The following is a 26,411-nucleotide window of genomic DNA, read 5'->3' as shown; positions in this document are numbered from 1 at the left end:
CTTCTTAGGAGCAAGTTTGAAAATGGGGTGGCAGAGATGTGAAGTGAAGAATGTGTGCTTTTATTTTGAAGAGGTAATGAAAATCCTGGCATCTTGCTTGCTGACTTGACCCTCCACTCTGCAGAGTTTATTCAGGGATCAAACTCAGTCAACCCTCCCTCTTTCTATGAAACAGAGTCAGCATACATAGCTGGGAGTTCAGTAATGACTGTATGCTGAAAAATGTTTATATATTCTCCTTAAGGTTCAGATTCACAACAAAAACAACTTAAAGATGCTCATTTCGCTGTTCTGGTTAAACAGCTTTAATGGAACAGACAGACATATTAATAGGAAATGTGTACAACCAGCAAAATGCATGTACTTAAAGTGGGAGAAAATGCCTGACAATGATTTTATTTTTTTTAGCTGAATCTACTGTTTGATTCTGAATAAATTTCAGGAAACAAAAGATTCAGTTGTAAGTGGAAGAAAAAGACACAAAAAACATACTATTTAACCAGGTCTTCTTGGAAAAAAAACAAAAAAAATGCAAATAAAAAAAAAAATATTTACAAAAGAATTATTGAAATTTGAAAAACAAGAACTGAGTCTAGCCTCTACACTCCTCTCCTCTCTGAAAGACGTTACTGCTGTAAAGCTCTGGTGCTGAGCAGCAGGACCTCATTTATTTTAACTGTGGCTGAAACGGCATCATGGATAAATGAATACTGGACTTTTAAAAAATATGGACAAATCTGGACACGTCTCTCTCAATATGTGTAACAGACAGTGACTGAGTTTTTCTCATCATCACTTCTGGTTCACATTTTGAAGCGTTTCCAAAATCATACAACATGACACCAGCTCAAACAAATTCATAAATTGGATACAAGCAAAGTAAATGATGTTTCTGTGCAAGATAACTTTAAATCCTATCTTTGTTGGACAAACAGTTGACTTGCAAGTTCCAGTAAATAAGGCTCCTCTGTGTAAACACTCGATTGCTTGCCAATATTCACTTGTATGGCTTTGGTGGGTTAAAGGAAAAAAAAAAAGAATATATAAAATTTCTGATGTTACTGAGACCATCATGTATATCAAAACCTTCAGTTCACATTGAGCTGAAAGAGGAAAGATTTCTCCAGCGATGTAAAAGGACAAAAACAAAATGGCAGAGCAGTGTCCAGAGTGATGAGAGCAGCTGCTGTGTGAGAAAGTCCAATCTCAGACTGGCATCAGCACCTCAGGGTTTCCAGAGTTTCAGCAGGCCATCCTCACTGTAGGTGCTGATGAGGTTCTGGTGGGGGTGGTGGGCGATGCCAATCACATCCTTCTCGTGGACCTGGAAGGAGGAAACATGAGGTACACGAAGCCTTTATTCTCATACCTCAACTGTTAAAAAATAATGTTTATGTTTTCTTCACAGCAATAATGGAGGTTCAGGCAGCATGAGGGGGCCTGACACAGTACAAGGCAGGCGGTTTAACGTTTGGCTGATCAATGTATGTTGTCATTTTGTTTATTCTTCCAGCTGTTCATATTAACTTTGTTTTGTTTGCGCTGAGAATGATGATTTAATGCTTGTCAATTCCAGGAGACAACAAATATGACGGGATCATTTCATTTCAAATATTAAAGGATTTGTTGGGTCACCTGAGTGATTGTGTCATTGAAACAACAGATGATGTTGAAAGTCAAGCATTTTTTCTTCCAAGGATTATGTTCAAATGAAAGCATATTCTTAACCTTTAAAACATAAAATTAAATTCTGCAAACCCTGAACCTTAGTGTGTGCATCTTTGGCTAAACTAATTGTTCTTTTTGCCCTACGGGAAAATACAGCAAAGATGATAAAGGGTTAGATTTTACTCTGTGATCTTTTACAGTGAGACCTTGTTGGAGCAGAAGCAGAGGAGGCAATGTGTTTTTTGGAAACTTTGAGCTGCGCTCAGAACACAGCAACTTACCGTGAGCGTTCTCTCCAGTTTGCCTGTGACCGTGCTGAAACAGTAGAGCACAAAGTCTTCACCCACACAGTAGATCCACTCGCCACGGGGCGACAGGGTGCAGCACACAAAGTCACCGCCTTCCCTCTTACCGGAGCTGAAACTCCTCACGATCTGCACAAGGAAGGAAGGTCACAAGGGCATTCAAACACACGCAATGCATGTATGGAAGAGGTTATGAAAATGATTATGAACTCAGAGTGACAATAAATCATGCCACAAGAACAAAACCAAAAAAACCACCAACCACTCATGGCTAAAACTGGGCTCTGGTTTCCTGCTGGACTGTCTGGTGCAGTTGTGATCTAAACTCACCTGTCCCTGCATGTTCATGATGACAACCGTGTTGGAGCGGTTACACACTACAAAATGCTCTGGGTTCTTGGGCAGCAGGATGACGTTGTTGACGGTGATGTCGGTGCCGGCTGATGTGCCCAGAGGCTTAAAGGTGTTGGTGCATTCAGTGGTCTTCACGTTCCATACCTGAAGCAGGTCGAACACAGCGAGATGAGACACCCGTCACACACACATGGCTCAACATGTGTTACTGTGTAGTTTCAGAGAAGAGAAAGTAATGGGAAGAGCAGCTTCTTTGATCACCTTGACTGTACCGTCCGAGGAGGCGCTGATGATGTGGTGGCCATCTGGAGTGAAGGTGGCCTCGTTCACAAATGAAGAGTGACCGCGGAACTCCTTCAGAGTTTTACCTGACTTCAGGCCGTGGATTCTTAGGCAAAACAAAAAAAAAATTTATTACTTGTCAGGCCTAAAAAAAAAGTTCAGTAAAGGGCAAAAAAGCAAAAGCAACTAAAACCATCAATTGTTAAGAAGAGAATACAGGCTGAAGGTGCTGGGTCAGATGGGAGTTTACCTGATCGTCTGGTCAAAGGAGGCACTGAGGAGTTGGCTGCTGTCCTTACAGAAACTGACACACGTTACTCCTTTACTGTGGGCACGTTCAAACCTCCTCAGACACTGACCGCTCTGGATCTTCCACACCTAACACACAAAACAAACTTCCTTCAGTTCGTTTTTGTAGCATTGCACCTGGAGGCAAAGGTTATGTTAACTGGAAATAATATGATTCAATAATGAATCTTAGACCTCAAGCTTCGTCTCTCAATGATACAACAGTTTCACTTCCATAGCACAATGTCCAATAATCACACACTATATTCTTGTACCCCAAAATCCAAAACAATAATAAAGTGATATTGAAAGTGAATTTCAGATTAGAAAAATACTGAAAAATACACCAGCCCATTAAATTTTTTACTGACCCAAATGTATATAATGTGTATGACTTTAGCACACAGTATATTAAAAATACTGCAATAAAACAACTTGAAAATTGTTAGAGGTAGATGAGGACCTGTTGCACAAGAATATCATGGACAATTTTTTTTTTACATAGAATTTGTAAAATATATATATATATATATGTTGAGAAATAAATGGGATTTTGTTGTGATTTTAGCATCTAATCATTAAAAATGCTGCAGTGAAAGAACAAGAATGTAATTGATCTCTGACTTCGGAGAAAAACACACATTGCGGCATGCACTGTGCTCTGGTAGACAATAAATATGTCTTTATGTTTTTCCAGCATCCATAAAGCAGCACCTCAGAAGCTGATATCTGTTATATTTAGCTGTAAAAGTAACAAGGGTGTAAGAGTCATGAGAGAAATAGTGTAGATGTTTACAGTCTACCTTGATCTTTCCATCCTGAGCTCCGGTGGCCAACATCTCTGTGTCTCGACTGAAGCCCATACACAACACGGCATCATCCATCATCATGAAGTTATCCTGAGCCTGATACTTCAGATCCTGCATGACACAATGCATGGAAACAATGTTTGGATCACTTCAAGTCCACAGACGTCAATCGGAAACACTGAATGTCACAAAGTGTAAATGTAAGTCTTGTCTATGCGCCTTTCTTTTGGATACCTTTCTGATTTTCCCGGTAGTGAAGTTCCAGACCTCGATGAAGCCGTCCACTGAGCCAGTGACCAGGTACTGACCATCAGGGGAAAATCGGGAACACTCCACGTGAGACTTCTGTCCAAACTGTGCAGGGTAGATAAACAAGCGACATCAGACCACACAGAATATTTAAGTCATAAAATGATAGCTCAAATTAATAAATTTAAATGTCTGGATCAGTGAAGCAACTCATTAAGGTTGCTTTCTATGATCCATACTTGGGGACAGTGTGGATACCTTAATGTGTCTGCTGAGCTGGGTGGGGAAGCGCTCCTCCTCCACATCTTTAACAGCTGCTTTACCCCTGAACAAGTCAATGGTCATACCAGGAGGCAGGAGGCCTTGATGCTGCTGCCACTTCAGAGACTGAACAATCATCATCATTAGAAAAAATGTCAGGACTGACAAGCAAATTATTTACTTTGTGCTGAGTGTCTTAGCAAAGAACAACACTCATCACACCTACAGGTTTCTTGATCATTTACCTGCCCCAGCAGAGCCATGAGACGAGAAGGTGGCACCACACTGACCTCCCCTGCCAGGGCCTGGGCGATGGCCGCCCGTCGCTTTTCCTTGCTGCTGCCGTCTGGGTATGCCTGGACAACAAGCAACACAACTGGAATCATTCAAATATTCAGCAATATTTAGAGTTTAGCCAATATGTTTTGTGTCAGGTTGCCTTACACCTGCTGACCCTGCTCACTGCAATCAAAGTATAATATGTGGTTCATTCAAGACACGTCTTATTTCTCTTTCTTTCATGTAATTACAATTGCTTTTTGATTAAAACAAAAAATATTACCCGATTTTTTAATTAATCTTGGAGTAATAATAGTAAAAGAGTCCCTTGCTTGCTGCTTCTGCCTAAAGCATATGTAAAAACATGACTTTCTAATGATGACCCAGCTGAAAGGTCTGGCAGAACAGCCTTAAAGTAGAAGCAAAAAACCCCAAATGACCAGTTCCACAAATTGTAGTTTAGTTTGGACTCACCTCTCTGGGATCAAAGTAGGAACGGGCCAACAGGTTCTCCAGGTGGATGTATCTCTCTGGCTGGGTCTGTTTCAGCATGATCATGGGGTCGGTCTGTCGGAGGAGTGAACGGGCTGCACCCAACTCTCTCAGCTCTATCAGCTCTAACACCACCTGGTCAGGAAACAACACAGATATTCAGATTGAAAAACGTGACTTCAGACGTGATCCACGTCTAAACAACTGGTGAATTTAATCTGGAAATCAAAAGAAAATGCAGACTAGGGAGAAAATAAAACAAAGCAATATCTCCTCAGATTTCTTATGGATGAAATGGAAATGCGGGAGGATATCAAAACCCTGCCTGAGCAAAATTTATCCAAACCTCACCTGTTCATAAAGGTCTATCAGGGTCTTATCTGGCAGCTTGAGGGACTGGATGGCTTGCAGGACAGTATCCCAGTGGCCGCTGTTTATGTCTGCCACAAAGCTCTCTATACTGTCCACAGTGTTCAGAGACACTGTGGTCTCCTCCTGCAGGGTGGCCAGAGTCCGGTGCAGATTATTTTCCTTTAAGTACTGCATAATAAGACGGATCACGCTGTGGAAAACATAATTTACTTAATTCTTTTGCATAAACAAATGTTGCAAGATAGCTCAGCCGAAACAATTCCACTTCCAATGTGTTACATAAGGAGTCATAGTTTGGTGTTAGTTGAACATTTAACAATAGTAATATAAGCAACAATCGACTGACTTCTGAATATGAACATATCCCTTTCAATGTTTTACCTCCGCGGTTAGGGCACAATCTCCCAACTGGCAGTTTAGCTAATACTAACTTAATTTAACCCCTCCCGGGAGTTACTAGGAGAGTTTGAAATAACACGGCAACACTTTGTAATAAAATTACAGTCATTTCGCTAAAAAAAAGGACCAGACAGCACGTATGGGGTTGGCTGTTAAGTTAGCTTAATAGCAAGTTTAGCACGCTAACGCTAGTGGATAGCAGCAAAGGATGAGACAGGCCTCATTGACAAAAACTATGATAAAATGTTAAGCTATTAGTCTATGATTTATTGCAGAGTGTCCTGCTTTAATCGTAATTAACCAGACTACTTACTCTGCGGATTCCACCTCAAGAGACATGGTTATTTATTTCAAAACAGCAGCCACAAGACACTCTGTAGTGTGCAGCAACGGCAAGAAGCACGCAGGATGTTGAGACGCAAACACGGAAGTAGATGGATGGAGCTTCAAAATAAAACTCTCTTTGTATCCAGGAGGTAGATTATTTTGAAGTGAAGCAGAATTTTGAGTGTAGGGTTTACACTTAAACAAGAGTTACACCCTGGTAGCCTATTGTTACTTTTACTTAAGCGAAGTATCTGAGCACGTTTTCCACCTGTGACTTTATTTGCCAATTTGTTTCACTTGATGTAATTTACATTCGGTTTAACTAAACTCCATCCAGTTGTCCAGTCACAATAATAGGGCTTCATAGTGGTTAGCATATTTAATGTACATCTGAGATTAGTCCAGGGTTCTCGACGAGGCTCTGATAGACACAAGCAGGATTACTTTTCTGCTAGAAATTAGTTGAAAAATGACTCGTCATGTATGGTGTGGTCTGCTGGAGCAGCAGCATCACAGTGAGGGAGAGGAAGAAGCTGGACAAGATCATCAATTAGTCCAGCTCGGTCCTGGGCTGTCCTCTGGACTCAGTGCAGGGGGTGGGGGACAAAAGGGTCCTGGCTAAACTAACATCTATGCTGGACGATGAGTCTCACCCCCTGCAGGGACACACTGTCCCCTCTGGAGAGCAGCTTCAGTCACACACTGATTCACCCTCGCTGTGTGAAGGAGAGATTCCGCAGCTCTTTCTTTCCTGCTGCTGTCAGGCTCTACAACGAACATTGTTAGCTCTGTCATCCATCTGCGGTCACCATGTGCAATACTTTTAGTCACTCACTGTCAGTCACTCACTGTCCATAAGAAATTATTATTTAAGCAGAGTAGAGTTCTAGATAGGTAGATGCTATTTTATGTTTTTTAATATTTTTTATTCTTATTATCTTAAATATTTCGGATCCTGTAACTCTTATTCCAGTGCTGTTCTTGTACCCTGCTGTTGTAACGCAGCAATTTCCCCTTTGTGGGACAAATAATGGTTTTCTTATCTTATCTTAAAAAGACAATATATCAGAATGACTGTTTTTATTGGTTTAATTGTACTTTCTTCTATATGAAATTAAAGCACAGATAGGTTTTTGTCCCTATTAATATGTTTGTTATGAACCTTTCATGCTCAATAGCATTAGTGTGCTCAGACATCCCCGTCCGCTTTGATGGTATTCTTTGTTTTTTCCCTGGTTGATCTACAGAGGGCACTATCTGCATGGCTATGTCTCTGAGGCCCTCTTGACTCCCTTCTCTGTGCCAGTGAAGGTCTTTCAAGGTTATGATGATGATGATGTTCAGTGCAGCACCACTTCAGTCTGGATCCTCGTAGCCTGTTTGATCGTTTTAGGCAATCGTGGCGTAATTCCACTGTGATGTCCATCCACAGTGGAAATGAGTCTGGCACCAGGAACACAGCAGACACTCTTTGGTTTCATTTGTCTTTGCAGGTGGAGAAATATGTTGGGAAGACATGAGGGGAGGCACGGGAGATAGGGAGGGGAGGAGCACTGTTTTCACAATGCCATAACACTGCAGTCATTTTGAATATATTAACATAAGAGCAGAGGAAAGATGTCAATATAATTTTGCTGTCTTCTGGCATGACAAAGCAGAGGCTGTTTGCAGAGTGCTTACCAGTGAGGGAGACGCCACCGCGGTGGAGAAATGACAGCGACACAAAAGGCTGTAATGCAATCACTTCATCTTTCTGAGAAAAACAAAGAAAATTCAAAATTTATGTGAAGTGCCTTTCTCGGTGTGCAGTAAAGTTACCCGTCTCCATCATAATTAGGGCACATTACCACCACAAAGGAATTCAGCATTGGACTGTCAGGGAGGAAACTAAGTGATGGAGGTGATGTTATGAATTAATGACTGACATGAAACATTTCACAGCTAAGTTTTCCCCAATGTTTCCAAGGCAGAAAGCAAAAGAGAAAGTGCTTTGACTGTGTGTAATTTTGACACTCTGGACCAAATGACCAAATCCAGAAATTCATTCTATTCTTCAAAATAAAAACATTTATCTATAATTCATTGCCTCTGAATCACAGTTTTGCAAAACACCACAGACAATTCTGCATTTCTGGTACAATCCTCACAATCCCTTGTGTTCTCATGGAAACGATTTAAAATGCTAAACTGAAATGACCACTTGGGCACACTGAATACTCACAGCTCTGACAATAAAAACAAATCAAAGCACCGAGCCAAGGGCAACTCGTTTAGGAGATGAATAGGGGACAACTCAGAGTGAGGGAGAGGGTGAGGATGATGAGGGTGAGGAAGAGTATTCATGCGGGGTTGGATATGTCATAACATGTCATTTTTCAGCAAGGGAGAACACACAGTCTGATCTGGATAGGATCCTGTGACAGGAAGTCCCACTTTTATTGTGACATCAGACAGCTGCCCTGCTTTCTAAATTTTGACTCTGGATTTGCAGTGTACCTTGACATAAATGTACACAGTTGTTCCATCACTAGATTGTGTTCACTTTAAGAAATGCTCTTCAGCAAACATAAGAATAAATGAATGAAATTAATGAAAAGATGAAGTAATGAAATAATGGAGGCAATAGGAAAGCAAAGGCTTTGCAGAAAACTCTGTCAATACAAAAGCTGTGTTCAGTTCAGATTTATTGCTCAGATCTGACATTTCCCCCCAAATTATTTTAAATGTGGAAAAAAAAAATCTGATTCCAGTGTGAATTGGTCATGAAAAATGCTAACAAGACGTCACATGCAGCATTCTGTTGCATGTAAGAATATATGGAGGCGGCTGAAGTCAGTGTTTATGGTTTGCCCTAATGAGCTGATGCACGGCAGAAGTCATCGAATTCTCATGTGGACAAGGATGAAGATGAGGAGAAACAGAGTCAAATTATTAATTAAGGTTTTTTGTGGAGCAAACAGCTGGATCCAGGCCAGCCAGTCTTCACAGAAACAGATTTCACAAGACATTCAGGTGAGTGAGCAAAAGTTGCATGTATTCCAATATGGCTGCTCAGACTGAAGTCGTATTGTAAAAAAATCTGACTCGTGTCGGTTTTAGGACCACCTGTGTGATGGGATGTGGGTTTTGTCACAGACATGACAGAAAGTGTGATAGTAATGACTATTTTCTTTTAGTTTTGTTTAATTTGTGTGTGGAACTTTGTGATGATTCTTTGAATGCTTTACCCCTTTCTCCCTCCTTTTCAACATGTTCCCTTCCCAAGTCGTCACACACCAACCTTTTGTAACACCCTTTCCTTTTTGCATCTCATCTTCTAGGTCATTGTAAGCATCAGATCACAATGCTATTGCTGCTCTGGTGCAAGCGAGTTGCCGGAAGACAGACCAGTCTAAACTTAGCATGAACTGGAAACTGAAATCTGATTTGCTGGACTTGAAGGTGAAGACATCCACCCATCCGTTGTACTATTCCTGTTTGTATCTCTTTTATGTGAACTTGCATGGAGGAGGGTTAAATTTGTATTTCCATACTCTGCTCATTTTGATCAACTCATGCAGAGAACATCTCAAGCTAAAAATGACACTAAAAGAGACTAAAGCTAAATCAGACGACAAAGCGTCATTGCTTTGTTTGGTTTTGTTGATGTCTCTTTAAGACCCTTGCCCTTGAGTGTACCCACGGGACGAACACAACGAGCAAAGGTCCATTAATTTGCTGCCAAGGAGCTACTCACAGCTCCTCGCTAATGACTGACTTCAGTCAGTCTGTCCTCAAGTCATGAGTGGTGGTGGGTGGAGGTTGTGTGTGTTTGTGTGTGTGAGAGAGGTATTGGTAATGGGGGTGGCAGTATCAGAGAGGGGGGGGTTATCCTCCCAGTGGAGTAGCCTATTGGCATGTCGACTATTCTCAATGGATACATTAGCCATAACGGTTTATTGATGTTCTAAGTCTTGACACAAAAACAGGAAACTTCCTAGCTGCAGAGCTGGATTCATTTTCCTGGAGAGGAAGTGCACAAACCCATACAAAGACATAGAATTGAGTTCATTCATGCCATTGCATGTTGCATTGGAAGGCAATGAATGAAGGGTCATCAAGGTGATAAAGCTCAGAGCTGGAAAGGGACGGTGTTGGCAGGCAGCACACATGTGAAGTGATATATGTTAGTCCCTGTGCAGTCGTGATAAGACACTTTTCTACCCTTGACAATGTAAACAGAGAACATCCACTTACTGGGTGAATGCTGTTGCCTCCCCTCAGCAGAAAAGCTCCCGGGGCTGGTTGTATTTACAGGAAAAAAGCACAGACAAAGTGCTGACACAAGTGGATCGTTCTGAGTGGGGTAAGCTCTCTCTTTTCAATTACTGGTCTATCTCTGCTTGTTCCAGCTCCTGCATTTGTGTAAGTCTGACATCGGCAACTTGAGGTGCCCTTGTTGTATGGTTGTTAGGGGAATTCACTGGAGGGCTTTCTGGACATTCATGTAATATAGCAGAATCTTTTCAGCTGGAGTGAAGATGAAACACATGCTTTGGAGGCTTTTTGGAGGGTCACAATGTCTGTGATGAGCTTTGAGGTGTGAAATATAAGCCAATGTTTAGTTGTTGAAGGCACAATAGGAGGTAGAAAGGTAGAAAGAGGTAGAAAGAAAGAAAGACCAGTTTCAGGACTCAAGGGTTGAGAAACAGCAATAGCTGAAAGTCTCTGACTCTTTGAGAGGCTGCAAAAATAGCCTGATTATGCTGACTGGCTTCTTAATGTGGCCACATATTTTAGTTTTCACACCTGCTCCAAATGGCTGCACTCAAAAGTGAGGTGAAAAATCTGTCATCATAGCCCACTCTGGCTGACCAAATGTGCAAGTTCTCTGATCCTACCAGTGGCGGGCCGTCAGGGCCAGCAAGGCCTTCTCTGCTGCCCTAAACACTATCAGAAGGACTGACCTGCATTTACAACCTATATTCTAATATTTGTTCCATGAAATTGTATTAATTTATTCTCAACAGTTTATTCTCTTCATTTCAAGCATTTCTCTTGGCTGCAATGCTTCCAGTACGTGTATGTGGATGTTTGATTTTTGTCCTATTTCAGCCTCTATGTGTTGCCATGTCAGTCTAATCTGCCCAGAGCCTTCAGAATCAGTAGTGCTGGCCCGCAATTCAGATTATATTAGCCATTGACTGTTTCTTTAACCAATCAGATTTCAGAATCTGTCATGTCCTCCTTGGTGGTGGCAACCAGACTCAAGAATCAAACTGAGAACCTTCTTTAACCTCTAGAGAAACACATAATTTATATGACACACTATAAATCCTCCAAGGTGCAGAGCTACAAAAAGACTCTGATCATTCTATTGAGGCTCACGATTAAAACCTTACAGTGTTTAGAAAACCATTCAGCAGAGCTCACTGTAGACAGATCCAGCAGGTTGAAATGAGGTTATTGTGCAAAAAATAGAAGACAAAGGGAGGCTATTTGCTGTTAATTAACATGGTAATTTTCTTAATAACTTTCTAATAATTTACATGGCAGATACTTAGCCCTATCTCCTTGTTTTTGCCTCGTTTGTAGCCTGGCTTGACCATGCATTTGTATGGCCCTCACACTCTTCCAGGGGAGTTATTGATTTTCCTGCATTTCGCTCATTGGCATGCACAGGCACGATAATAAGTAAATCCATCTTGTGTCAGTCCCTGCTGAAGGGAGCGCAGTCCTAAGGGGAAGAGGGCAACATATTCAGGTCCAATTTTCCTGTCTTTTGTTAAGGATTACCATCGTATTGTTTTCTCCTGTATAGTCCCAACACACTGCACTGAGCTGTGCCAGTGCATGAAGCGCAAGGGGACTCACACACATTTGGGATAGTCACAAGCAGAGACAATCCAATAATAGAATAAATTCATCCGTGGTGGTTTAATTAACACATACTGTTGGAGTGGAACAAAGCTAGTTGATGGGAAATAAGCACTCAAACAAAGACACAAGTGCACTTCATGAGAAATGCACAGTACATACAAGCTAATCGACTGATCCTCTTTAGTCGAAAAATCTAAAATACAGCCATGTAATGTCTCAGTGGAAATTTAGCCTTATTCTTCAAATTTGTTGGTCCCTTCTTGAAGTACACAGCTTTTTTGCAGCATGTTAGCATACATGTCAAATGTCCACTTGGCCTTCAAGACTCCCTTGGTTCTGAAAGGAGGTCCTTGACATTTCATTCTTTGCTGATTGAGGCTATTTTCATTGTGCCACAGAAGATGTCCCAGCATAGACTCGGCTTCAAACTGAAATAATGGGCTGCAGACTGTCACCGATCCCCGTGGCAGTTGTCATCTTTGGAGACAGGACTGGCATGCGTAGGTCCTTTTCAAATATTTGGTCGGGCTGAAAATCACTTGTGGGTTCTTCACAGGGGGCGACTGCAGAAATGGAACAAGAAATGTGAAATGTCACTGCCTCTCCTCATCTGTCTTATAGCACCACTCCGTGTTATATTACTTTTTCAGTGGCATTTTGTCTCTATAGGAATGGGCCTGGCTGTCACAGTTGAATGAAGGTAAGAGAAAGGTCACATCCTGGTAATGAGAGCTGGACAACCCTTTCTTATATGAGCACAATTCAAGACATTAATTTACTGTGAAGGTGAAAAGACTTTAAGCACTAGAGAGCTAAAGTATGTTTGTTTTTGTATTTCTTAGGTGCTGCACTGAATACAATGAAACTGTCTATAATTCACAGGAATGTTCGTACCAAGAATACACACTACATTGGTACCATTTTCAATTTCGACATCATCCAGAAACACATGCCTCCAAATTTAAAATTCGTTACCAAGTTGTTCTACTCATTCACACTCATACACATTCTCATTGTAAAGGAAAGGTCAGAGAAAACCTGTCAGAATTAATAATGTCCCTGCCATATATTTGCAGCACATAATATTAATCAGGGATAATACGATGGATGTATTCTGTATGCACATGCAATACTTAAAGGCCACATGCATGATGAGAAATACAAATGTAAATTTTCCCTCTTCTTATGCCCTCCTTAAGAAATATTACAGGCATTATTATCTTTAATAATATCTTCATTACCTATATTAATGCTGCTTAAAAAGCATAAAACTGTTGGTCCCTTTGTTTTTGTCTTGTTTGACCACAGAAAACAGATTGCTTTAATTTTTTATATGTTATTCCAATACACAAATGTTTAAAAATCAGAGGTTCCTGACTGGCTCCTGACCGGTTTTTGGTTTGTTTCCTCACTACTAAAGCAATATTTAGGACCCTCTGTCACTGGTTACGTACACTATACAGACAAAAGTATTGGGACATGGTCATAGCACTGACAGGGACTTCAATGACATTGCATTCTAAATACATAGACAGCTTTGCAACTATAATGGGTTCCAGTTTTCTGGGAAGGTGTTCCATAAGATTTTGGAGTGTTTCTGTGGGACTTTTTGCACATTCATGCAATAGAGCATTTGTGATGTCAGACACTGATGTTGGACGAAAAGGCCTTGTTCACAAACTCACACCAAACTCATGGACCTTGCTTTGTGCACTGAGGCACAGAAAAGGGTCTTCTGCAAACTGTTGCCACAAAGTTGGAAAGTTGGATAATTTTGTCAATATGGTGTATATCTATGAGTCATGAGCAGTTCTGCCAAAGAGTGAATCTCCTCTCCAGATTTTCTTTATTGATAACAACCAGACAAGATAAAACTACCCAGTGTCCCACAAGGGAAAAATACAGCTCCATACAGCTTAGCTCAACAACCTGTTCAACCTTGTTCATTAACAAGGCCATAAAGATCATTTTTCATTTTTTCATTCTCTATCAGCACATGGCTTCATATTAGGCTAAAACACAAGTGTAAGAATCAGGGGCTGACTGTATTCTCAAGAAGGAATGCTCACTGAGGCAGAGAAAAACATCTGTGAACAAAAACATGGACACATCCACACAGATGCAAATTTTTCAATTTTTCTCAGGCACTCAGATAAGTGCACACACACACACACACACACACACACACACAGGTATACTGGAGTTTGAAGCAGTGGAGCGAGGTGTGAGCATCCGTCAGTCTCTCCCCTCCTCCGCTGAGCTTCAAAGGGAGGCCCGATCAGTAGGACGTGAGGAGAAAGAAAACACGCCCGCTGCAGCATCTTAAGCTTTTATCGTCCACAGCTGCCTGATGCAGACGGGGAGGCTGCAGACATTGGTCAGCCCGACGTGATCTCACACTGTACCACCACAAACGTAAATGTTGTCTCCAAAGCTGATTGAAACAATGATTTCTAACTCTGTGTTACAGAAAATGTTGTATTTGCTGCATTATATATACAACATATATATAATTTATTTCTGTGCTTTCTCAGTTTAATTAAAGTCAGTGATATTTAATTCAAGTAAACATATAACACACTATTTTATCAAAGGAAAGTCACAGTGGATGGTGTGTTCGCTTTGTACTGTGTGATCTGTGAGGGTTAACTCCAGCATGAACAGCAAGGCTTCAGAAAGCTTAAAGTTTTGTTACACGCTCATTAAGTGGATGTTCTTACAGTTTCATTCATACCGCTCTGTCCTGTCCTTGAGGACTAGGCTAATGCACACTTAGTCCTAGTTGAAACATTAAGTACAAGATGTTTGTGTGAGCTGCTTTTTCAGCTATAATGTGACTTTTTAAAATGATCACACCTCCTTGTTAAAAATGCATCAGTTTATCTACTTTGTGCTCTTTTCATAGTCAGTGCTTCCTTTACGGCCTGTATACCTTTGCAGTGAGCTGTACAAAATCTCTTTAGCTGGAGACTGAAAACACGCATGCACAAACTGTCTCTCTATATACGTTTCTTTTAGTCAGTATTTATTCTGAAAATCATTATCAATCCCATTTTCCTGATTTATTTCTGAGAAGAGGCGTAAGAGAAGAAAATATCCTCAGGCTCGGTCACAGGGAGAGATTATGCAACATTAAATGTCTTTTGTGGCTGAGAAAAATGGAAGGATTGGATGAAGAGAGCAGAGGTGTTTCCAAAGCTTATGTAACACCCAGACCCACACAGCCCGGCACTGGAGAGCCGATAAGACTCGAAAGCAGATCTCGTACAGCTGTGTGCTGTGACCACAGTTAATATGTCTGTCACATCATGTTTAGTTTAGTTTAAAATGATTTAATCGAGAGGCTCTTCTAGACGTTCCAAATGTTATCAAAGAGAGTGGATCAAATTCTGATGTATTCTTTTGAGATATTTCAGTGTGGACCAAAGTGGTGGACTGACTGACTAACAGATTTTTGTTATCCCTGGAAACATGAACACATAAGCTCTCTCTATCCTCTGTCTCCCTTATGAACTAACCCTGTTTCTCAGACGGGTTAACATGACATCAGCCCATTGCATTTAGTTATTCCCCCTGCAGTTATTAAAAATCAGGCAGATCTTTAATATATTTTCCACTTTATTGCATTCTTTATATATATATTCTCTTATTGCGTTTTCATTATTTCTTGTATCTTTAGATCTTTTCTTCATGAAGTCACATTTCTATTCCTGTGGTGAGATTCTTCATCCTCAGGGATCAATAAAGTTATTTTTATCTTATCTTGCTTCTCCAGGGAGAGTTTAGTGAACCTGAATACTCTTTATCACTAATGTGACCAGACTCAGTCACTCTTAAATGAATTCATGCCACAATTACCACTACCTTTTTTAAAATTTCTCCCCTAATTGTTGCACAGTATGTCACAGCACAACTTAAAATCCACTCACTGTTTCTTTCAATTTGTGAACAGATGTGGATTTTGAACTTGGTTGAGATCCACAGAGTGCAGCTCAGCCTTGCTGTGTTCATTTGCTGTCTGAGTCCTGAAACTGACTGAGAGCTGGTCTGTAAAAGGCAGAATATCACAGCCTGGTGCTTAAGTGTCTCAGCACTTTGGCCTGAGAGATTCCAGTCAAACAATATTCTCAGGAGGGGTGGGAGGTTTAATCAGTATGAATATGCCCTAAGGTATGGATTTTGACTGGAACAGCGGCCTTCAGTGTCATATCTCTGTACCGCTGTCTGAAATTAACACCAATCAAGTGCTTAAGGCAAGTAGAGTTTTCGTTTGGCATGTTAGGTTATCCTGTAATCCCCAAAAGTCCCATTTTAGTGTCAGTAATGGGTTGGTGCATTCAACTCTGAAATCAATGCTAGAGTTTCTATTTTTTGTCCTTATTTTCTTTTGTTGAAGCACATTGGCCACATCAGTCATCACGTTCTTGTTCTTTCACTACAGCTTTTAAAGAAACACATACCAAAATTATGACAAAATCCCATTCAGTTCTACATGAAGGTTTTTAAAAAAATGTTGTTGTTATCAGCAAACTACACAATATCCTTGTTCAACAGGCATGTACACATTTTCACCAGTGAAATTTTATAACTTAAACCTGTGACTTGAAAAGTTAATTTGGGACACTGCTAACTGTTAACAGTACAGTAATAGCTGCCATGCAGTTGTCATGTCAGAGTTAGATGTTAAAGTAAAGTCTCAATCAGAGAATGAAGCATAGTACGGGTTGCAAAGTCCATCAGTGGACACTAATCCTATATAATGTGACTTCCACATAAACTTGTGCATGAAAATCACATGGAAATGGCACAAGCAACACACACACACACACGCACACACACACACACACACACACACACACACACACACACACACACACACACACACACACACACACACACACACATTTTGAAAACCTAAACTTTGCAAATGAGATCAAGCCCTGATGCTCTCTGCTTGGCTTTGATGTGACGCCCACAGTATGTCATCTCTCCAGACACTCGAAAGTGCATTTCTCATTAACACCAATGACATTCAGACTTTTTGGGGTCAGCTGCTCTTTCATGCACAGACCGTATCAATAATTTATAAGTGGAGATGAGATTTGCATCGAGGTCCAGATTCAGATAAATGAACTTGCTCCTCAGCTCAGGATGTAGCAGAATGTAAGCTTAAAGTCGGAAAGGGTAATCTCTTTTTTATTAATAACGTCAATAAGTTTGGTGAAATGGCTCACTCACCTTTTTATTCCTGAAGTGGTCTTATTTTTGAAATCAGTCAAATAGTTTATTGTGCAAATGGCTGTAACAGCTCTGCTTCTAATTCCAAAGGGCTTATTATTTTGATCTCTCTGAGTAAACAAAACAAAACAAACAAACAATCAAAAAACAGCTGAGGCGAGCTGAGGCTTGGACTTGATTAGATTGAGGGAATCAGATAGCCCTGCTGTCCCCAAAGTTCAAAAAGAGCACTTCTCCAAATAGGACATTTCATTAGCAAACCTGACACACATCTGATGTGAGTTGCTAACGCCAGACTTGAGACACATGTTTCAGATGTGCCAAAATAACTGGATTCAAATATTTTAAACCATGTCTGAAATCTTGGTGAACCGTCCACATCAGATCCAATCCTGGCTGTTTGCCTGTGTGTAAGCCGCAGTTGTAGAGCTGCCAAGGAACCTTGTGTAACAGCAACAAAAATGTAGTGGGCTAAACCTGAAGAGATTCAATAAAGGATTTGTATTTGATCACATTCCCGGTGGTCACAGCTTTACTAGGCGATACCATAGTGCTCAGAACAATATAATATCCATCCATCCATCTTCTATACCGCTGATCAGTCAGGGTCACAAGGGGGCTGGAGCCTGTCCCAGCTGACTACAGCAAGAGGCAGGATTCGCCCTGGACTGATCGCCAGTTGGTTGCAAGGCTGACACACAAAGACAGACAACCACACACTCACACCTAGGGACAATGTAGAGTCGCTAAATAACCTAATGTGCATGTTTTTGGGATTGTGGGAGGAAGCCGGAGTACCCGGAGAAAACCCACGCAGACACAGGGAGAACATGCAAACTCTGCAGGGCCCAGACCAGGATTCAAATCTGGAACCCTCTTGCTATGAGGTAACAGTGTTAACCACTGCACCACCGTGCCGCCAATATAATATTCATGAAATAAGCAAAGCAGTTCATTAGATGACAACTTGGACCCAGAGAAGGCATTAACAAAAGCTGCAGACATGGCTGACAAAGTGCCTCCTTTAGCATTAGCAGATCTTATCTGAAAGGAGGCGATCTCATCTCCCAACTGCTTTTATGGACGATCAGATTCATTCTCCTGCAGTTGGGCTCTCTGCCGCCGGCGTGCAAAAACATGACAAACACAATCAGAGCTGTTGGGGGGAATTTGAGGGCGGATACGGCATGATATTAAAGGTCATCTCATTTTGCTCTGATTAACTCACTTCCTTGTCTTTTATACTATCGCAAGGCAATAAATCTTGTCGTCCTGCCTTCCTGCAAGCTCTTTCTCATGGACTCTCACATGCAGTTTTAACCTTCCGTCTTGTGAATATAATGGCTGGATGTGTCCGAATGCCCCCTCCCTCTTTGGAGAATGTTAAGGTGGTAGGATATCACCTTTCTCATTCCCCACAATGAAAGAGCTTAATTTGAAATGCTGATGATTTCCATTGAGGGAATCCCTCTCATAGCTCCAGTGCAATCAGTCCTGGCTGTATGTTCACTACCTCCACTCCATTACACTTGATGATAGTCTCCTAATCCATCTTGCTGAAAGGCTCCTCAATGTGAAAGCATACATTTGACTCTGGAATTTATTCTGAGGAGTCAATCAGACTCAGAGTAGTCCCTCAGACAAAAATCAATAGCATTTTGGAGGCAGTGCTTTAGTTTGTGGTAAATTATGGGGCAATTGATAATGCTCATCCTCAGAGCTGGCCAAGAAAATTCCTTCTGTGCTACATTTGTTGTGTTTTTATCCAGCTGCAGCTTTAAATCCCAATCTGATTTTATGCAAGTATTATTACTGCAGCAGCTTCAACAGTCCATCATTGCATTAAAGCTCAAATATCTGGCACACCAACTCTGCTGTCCTGTGCTCTGTAAGCCCACCGTCCACCATGTGCACCATGTCTCCTTGGCTTGAAGAACTTGAACCAAATTTCTACAATGTTTGATGATTTTCCTCCCCCCATTTCCTGTCAGCTGCAACCTGTTCCTACCTGTTACTGGTATTATTGTGTTCAGTATTGTGTGTATGGAGATATTTTTTCTGTGTTGCTAAGCTGGTTGCTGGCAATAAAACTGTCCCACTACGTTACATTACAAGTTTGACTTTTTTGCAAATATTTCATCAGACAGTGGCAGTTAGTGATCAACTTTATTATCTTTTAAATCCTTTTCAAATTAGATTTTGGAATCTCTTTTTGACAGATAAACTATGGTCAAAAAACATTCCTCAGTTTTTAATTTTATACATTATTTCAGCCCTTACAGGAAGAGACATTGATACAGTGGCAGGGATTTCAGAGAGGATTCATCCATCTTCAGACACTCGTAATGGGAGTGTTTTTCCTGGTGCTCTGGTGTATCCATTATGCCATTAGAAGCTCATATGCCAGTGTGTGTGTTTGTGTGTGTGTGCATAAAGACGCGGATCCTTCCCCGAGGATCTCCAGTCAGCCTCGACTTCCTCTGGCTTCCCTGTGCTCCTTGGCTCTCTTCCTGTAAGACAATAAAATAATGGCTGTTGAATAGCTAGCTGATAGCATAATCACATGTTGCCTTGGGATGCTGCATACACGGCTGGTCTCTGGTGGCTACGTTACAGATAAGTGAACGTGTTCCTCTCAAAATAGTCGCAGGGATGCAGATTGCACTCGCTGCTGAAGTGCCACTTTATCTTCCAGCGAGTTGAGGAGTCATGCCATGAAATTCACTCGGCTTTTACTGAGATATGACAGATTTAGTTTTCACGGCAATTCAAAACACTGATTTTATTCCGCGATCGTGCGATTTCACAGTGAAAAATGACTTTGAAAGGAGTCACGAGTTCACAGCCTTTGTGTGTGGATTAAAAGTGTCATCTCAGTGTGTGCTCTGAGATACACAAGGCCTAAAGAGCCTCACAGTGAAACGCGGTTCCATTCAGATTCCATCAGACTCAAGGACAAATGAACGCTGTGATTGTTTGGTCCACCTCAGTCTTGTTTGGAGCCTAGAGGGATCTTTTTTTCATTCCTTTTACTTTATATTAACTTGGTCTCAAAAGATGTTCACTCATTTTTAAAGCCAAGCATTAAATGTTACACTATAGGCTACACTGTGCAAAGAAAAAACAAACAAAGAAATTCTTAAAAGACAAGAGGAAAAATCCAACACTATTACAAAATTTTTTTTTGTTTTATTTTATTCATAGCAGCAAATTTAGAGAACCCATCAGGACAAAAGACCATAATATTTTATGTTATAAAAGAGTTAAAATAAAAGAGGAAACCTGAGACCCTTTAAACTAAGCTGGATTCTGATTGGCTGTCAGTGTTTCTGTCATTCATCAATTCACTCTGAAAGAGATCCCCAACGATATCATTTGCCCCTGGCTTTAATCACAACAAAGACTAAGACTGTGCTCTTTTTCAAAAGTTCTCAACAGTTCCCAACTTTCAAATCTGGTTCCTATTTTTGTTAATGACAAATAAATCTCTATTTACTGTGAAATATTCCTGGCCTCCTTGTATTAACAGCAGGAGCTTAGACTGTGGCTGTAACAGCTTTGAGAAAATGCAGGACCAGATCACGATCAGACAGCAGAACTCCCAGTGAACTCTTACTGACTTATTGTCCGTCCAATGAGAGACAAGGAGTCGAGATGTCTCAGTTCTCTATACAAAATCTGAGTGCACTTTCATGTTCAAACTACAGAGCTCCAGAAGTGCTGCTGGTGAGGACTGTGTCTCCAAGCAACTGTCAAGTTCCCTGCTGAGGGGAGCTGACCATGTGCAGTAGTAAAAAAAATAAAATAAAATAAAATGACTTGTCCCAAATTAACAAGGCTACAGATGAATTAAACATGAATATCTTTCTTTAGTTAGCAGTCCACAGAGAGGCACTCTTCCCTCTGTCAATGAGTCTGATATCACAGGCTCCTATTACTACTGTTGTAAAGAGGCTGCTGTTATTGTGATGTTTGATAATATCAGAAGAATCATCTCTAGTCTAGTGTCAGTCAAATCAGTCCAAGATATTTTTTGTTCTTTTATGTCACGTTTCTGTTTTTCAGGTACACGACTGCTAAAAAGATTGGAAGTGCCTGCCACTAAAGCTTGAATCAGAACAGTCAGATGGGAGGACTGTTCCATATTTCTGAAGGAATTTTCATGCTTTTAGAGTGTACAAAAAGGTGTTGCTTTGTATGAAGGGTTTGCAAAAAAGTGAAGGTTGTACATGGAGACTGACAGCTGAAAGAGCAGAAAAACGCCTCTGAACAACGGTGAATAAGACTAAGACATCACCAGTCAATGGTAAAAAATAAAAATAAAAATTGGAAGTTTGGCATGATTTAGCAAAGTTGATGTTAAAACTGCAAATTAGAAAAATGAAGGTTAGTTTGAAGTTAGCGCTAGTGGAACTTGAACTTGAATGTCATCTGAACCAGCTTGTCCTCATAAGGAAAACAGGTCGTACTAGCAAGCAGCAATGCACAACCCTGCTGTTAGGCAGTGACCGCAGTGATTATGACTGCAGCAAAGTCAGGTGAGGTAGCACAAGACAGACAAAGTCCACAGAAGCTGAAAGACGATTCATGATTTCTGAAGACACATGGCTGTTAAGTTTATCAAATGTATTTTTTTGACACTTTGAGCATCACAAGTGAAGTGCCATGTAGTTCCTGTGTATTCAAGAGAGGGTGGATATCTCTATAGCTGATATCTCCAAGATTCTGCAACTCACACCAAAATTATCTAGATGGATAAGCAGCACTACAGATAAGAAGGGATGGCTTTACTTGAAGAAGTTAAATTCACAGTGACGAAAACAACCTGAACCGATCCATTTACAGTGAACACACAGGTGACGATGATACAGAGTGGTTTGAACAGCAACAACTTTTTCAAAAACTTTATTTACTTTACAAGGCACATTTGTTATTTAATTAAACTTTTCTATTTTTGAATATTTCCCCTTAGTTGCTGGTTTCTAATATTTCTTCATAAATGTGCACCGTGATATAGATTGGTGTACTGAAACACTAGAGGCAACAATCTAACTAATTTGGTTCTTGAAACCCATTTAGAGGATTAATTCATTTGACTGATCATTTAAGATGGGGTCGTTTTGATTAGGAGTGTGCTCTTAATTTGAAATAACACCATTAGGGAAAGATAGTCCAAAAATTGGTCAGCACTCAAGTATTGCTGATTATATCACTGCAGTTATATGAGATAGGTAGAAAGCTGATCTTCTCAGCACGCACACAGATGATTAGTTTACACAGTGGTGGTTTAATCATGAGTGCATACACAGCTTTGTCTGATTTCATTTGTCTTTTAAGCATCAGAAAGTGTCTTTTGAGTCATTTGTACTGTGTGTCTTTTTGCTTGTACCATCAGAAACCAAATGAGGGTTGGCTCTTTTTTATTTGATTGTATATTTTATCATGTATATTGACATATAGTGTATGTGATGGTCTCTATTTCCTCCCACTGTAAAAAGCCAAAATATTTTTATCCAATCTTTGCCAACCTGCTCTGGTAATGTCATTTGGAGTCAGTGTCTGGGCAGTAGTGATTGGGTGGTGGAACCACGGTATCAAGTTCCAAACCATACATTCATCTGAGTCAATTAGGAGCAGTGCCCAGCTGTTTCGGGCCTTTTTTATAGCATTACATAACTAATTAAAACCAAACGGAACAGAAAAATGAGCACTTGAACAAACATCAACGTGATAAGAACTACCTAAAAAAACATCTTTGGGAAACATTTATTTGACGTGTACTTAGCAATTTTAGTTTTAGGCCCATGTCCCATCTGTTAACATGAAGGAGTGGCTGGCTGAGCTGTACTGCAGCCAGCCACCAGGGGGAATCCAGAACTTTGGGCTTCACTTTTGGGGAGCTATCATGTTGTCCATTTTTTTTATACAGCCAGTGATATAGATAAGTTTCAAAATAAAATATGTATATACGTGTATATATATATATATTCATATGATAATAAGGAGTTATTTGCACCTGAAAATCTTCCCATATATAAGAGTTAAAAATTCCTGGTCATGGACCAGCTCACTACAACCTTTAACTAGAGCTGCAGGCACATTTTCTAACCAGCCTCAAAGAACTAAAAAAATCTAGACTTGTGTCAAATCAGCAACAATCAAATTTACTCAGTTCACATATATTTTTCGTGAGACCACACAAATTGCTGAGGAATTTTGTAACTCATCATCCACCACAGTAGGCAGATCAAAAGGTTAGTTTCTCCCCCAGGTGACAAAGACCTTAGTTCATTGTGTGGAACGACAGCCGCAGCTCCATTGAGACGGATAGATGTGTGACCTTTATATCAAGGTGGCACAGAATGACGAATGGGAGCACAGGCAAGATGGAGCGATCAACTTTATCAGTGTTGTCAGTCCAATCTTCCTCCATCAGTGATCGGGGGAGGAAGTCACCTACCATTAGTGTGTAATTTTTGGTCCTAACCATGGGATTGCTGAACCATTGTTTAGCCCTGAGGCCACTTGAGAGGACTGGGATCAGTTCTTTGCCATATAAACCAAAAACTGTAATCATTTTCAAAAACATTTTCTGTTTGTTCTTTCTGTCCAGTTTATCTGAATATATTTCCATGTAATTTAGTTGAGGGTTGAGTCTAATTTTCCTCAAATGAAAGGAAAAATCTTTTTTACATTTTCTTTTTCTCCTGCCAGCCTACAAACAATGCTTTTCATGAGTTTCTTTGAGAGAGTGGTGTATTATGTCAGAGAAATGAAAAAAGAAGAGAAAGACTCACAGTGCTCTCAGGATAGTAATAATGCTGCACCTTAGTACATTTACTGGCAGAAGCTTCTTTGTTAAGAATAAGAGAAAAATGTTGGGTACACAGAATATTATTTGATTTATGCCACCAGAGTCTGAATTCCAAATAGCTGTTTGTCTTGTTTGGTATCTGTTTGTAATCTGAACAGAATGTGATACATATTGCAGAAATGTTAATATGATACATATAAAATCTACAGAAATGTACAATGCCAACATTTTACTGTGGCAACAGATTTAAAATCCAAATCCTCATAAAATAGTTTCTTTCTGTGACACATTTTTGTGTGTGTGTGTGTGTGTGTGTGTGTGTGTGTGTCACCCACAGTTTGTGTTTTTTTCATTCTCTGCTTTTCTTTTGATTTTCCTTCCAGTTTTAAGTCCGTGGTAGAATATTTTATCCATCACTGACACCGAATGAAACCAGACACAAAAAGAATAAATGTAAATATCATTTCACACATTTCACGTTAAAATAAAAAGTCAGAAGAGGCATCAGTCTAGTCTCCCAGCTGTGATGGACAGGCAGAACATAAACCCAGCCTAAATCCACTCAGTGTCACAAAGACACTGACATCAATGTCTTTCACCAAAAAGCAAACAAAACAAAACTTTTTTCTGTTTTTCAGGGACTTTATGTTTCTTTTTTGCCCATAGAGACTGAGGACAGCCAATGGGTACGCTGCAACAACAGTGTGAGCACGCATGTCGTGTCAGGGAGGACCCACACACCTCTGCTGTTTGCCATGGCATTTCTTTGTGTTGCTGCATGCCAGCTACCGTGGCGTCAAGTGGGTGGAACAAATGTCAGGTTTTTATAACCTTTATTTAGTCAGGGAAAGATGATTCATCTAACATGTTGCTTCATATACACACCAGGAGCTGTTGAGTTTAAATGCAGCATCTGGAGCAGCTGAAGGACTGTGGATTGATAAAGACCACTCCAAAAGCAGCTGGGAAGTGTTTCTGATCGATTTTCACATTCAGAAATTCCCTTTCAGTTCACTCTTATGCCGTCTGGCAAAAGGTATTGAAGCATTCAGGCTCTTATGGCCAGACAACAACAGCTTCTTTCCCCAACCCATCAGGCTCCTCGGTTCTAAGAGTCTGGTGTAATGTCGGGTCTCAACTACACAACATAGCAATGTACCTCACACTGTTGAGGACTGACTGCTCAACCCGCATCTTATACTGTTTATACTGTTTACAATAACTGTCCTACTTACCCTCTCCTTTAGAACCGTGTTCTGGTAAGTGCTCTTTTTGTGTTCATTGTCTTTGTGTAGTATAGTATGTATAGTCTGTATAGTCCTCATAGTCTTTATAGTCCTTGTGCATAATGTATAGTCTGGGTTGTTTTTTTTACTATGAGCAGCTATTTACAGTTTGTATTTAACCTCTCTTGTAGTGTTAATGTAGCACCTGGTCCCTGGAGAAACGTTGTCTCGTCTCACTGTTCAGTGTACTGTAAACAGCTGAAATGACAATAAAAAAATCACTTGACTTGACTTGAGAATTGACAGCATAGGGAACCCTTGACTGAATGACAAAATGGTTTGCAACTTTGTTTGTCAAAATGACGCCTTTTGACGGGTTTCCAGTTCAAACAACGCATTTAACAAGTGTAACTGTTGCTTCATTTCCTGCACACACTTTGAAATACACACAAAACATTTATACACGTAGTGGCTTTAAGCTTAGGCTCAGCTTCAGAGAAAAACAAAGAAAACCATCCAAGAAAAATTTACTGACACTCACATGAGTCAGGGATTTAACTTCAGGTTGTGAGAGTTGACAATCAAATTGTCATTGTCGTTGCCTTCTCCCGACACACCTACCACTCACCAGCTCCACCCACCTGCTGTCTCGTCCTTCTAACTCAGCGTCTGTCACAGATTAAATGCATTTCTTTTTAGATCAAACTCATTTCTTGGCATTTACTGAAAGCAGGCTGAGACACACACAAAAATGGGAGTAAATGGGTTTCCCTTTACCTCTAATATTGTCAAACCAGAACTCAGACGGGAAGGCAACTCCTAACTGGACAGGTGTCTTATTCACAGCTCCCTCTTTAACCATTTAACTCAGATACACTGACCGTGTCCCTTCAGGGATTCTGTTCCCATAATGACTCAGCGATCGTCTGCTATACACAGATCTCACTAATGATGAGAAATGACATGAAATGAATGACACAGCATGTCACAAATGGCTCATTGCTGCTATTGGTACAACAGCCTGTGATTTCACTAACAGCCTGTAATTTCTCCCTCATAGCGAGCTTCGGTGGAGAGAACAAGCAGGACCTGCGATCAGCCTATTTATAGTGTGTGTGTGCGTGCGCTTGTGTGTTGGTAATGAGAGTCAGTCAGTCGGCAGCCCAAGTCCCTTCAGCTGGGCGGGATC

At 40.6% G+C, this 26,411-nt stretch overlaps 1 protein-coding gene across 1 annotated transcript; it reads right to left on the bottom strand.

The window, feature by feature from the left end:
* Positions 1–281: 281 nt before the first annotated feature.
* smu1a (SMU1 DNA replication regulator and spliceosomal factor a) lies at positions 282–6,227 on the bottom strand. Its single transcript, XM_046406872.1, has 12 exons — positions 6,072–6,227; positions 5,339–5,549; positions 4,970–5,122; positions 4,462–4,572; positions 4,214–4,342; positions 3,941–4,060; positions 3,701–3,817; positions 2,860–2,987; positions 2,589–2,715; positions 2,304–2,471; positions 1,950–2,102; positions 282–1,324 (listed from the first exon to the last, which is right to left on the bottom strand). Exons 1-12 carry the CDS (start codon positions 6,095–6,097, stop codon positions 1,226–1,228), a joined length of 1,542 nt encoding a protein of 513 aa, XP_046262828.1. The 5' UTR covers positions 6,098–6,227; the 3' UTR covers positions 282–1,225.
* Between the last annotated feature and the right edge of the window lie 20,184 nt (positions 6,228–26,411).

This window comes from Scatophagus argus, chromosome 12 (genome assembly GCF_020382885.2).
Source record: "Scatophagus argus isolate fScaArg1 chromosome 12, fScaArg1.pri, whole genome shotgun sequence".
In the NCBI taxonomy this organism is placed as follows: domain Eukaryota; kingdom Metazoa; phylum Chordata; class Actinopteri; family Scatophagidae; genus Scatophagus; species Scatophagus argus.
The sequence above is the reverse complement of the archived record's forward strand: the minus strand, read 5'-3'. Positions and strand labels throughout refer to the sequence as shown.

Excerpts from the sequence above, each read along its gene's own strand:
- smu1a (XM_046406872.1), bottom strand. The coding sequence starts at position 6,097 with ATGTCTCTTGAGGTGGAATCCGCAGA. Across the intron at positions 5,550-6,071 it reads CTTGAGGTGGAATCCGCAGA|CGTGATCCGTCTTATTATGC; the intron begins GTAAGTAGTCTG and ends TGTTTTCCACAG. Across the intron at positions 2,103-2,303 it reads TCATGAACATGCAGGGACAG|ATCGTGAGGAGTTTCAGCTC; the intron begins GTGAGTTTAGAT and ends TTCCTTGTGCAG.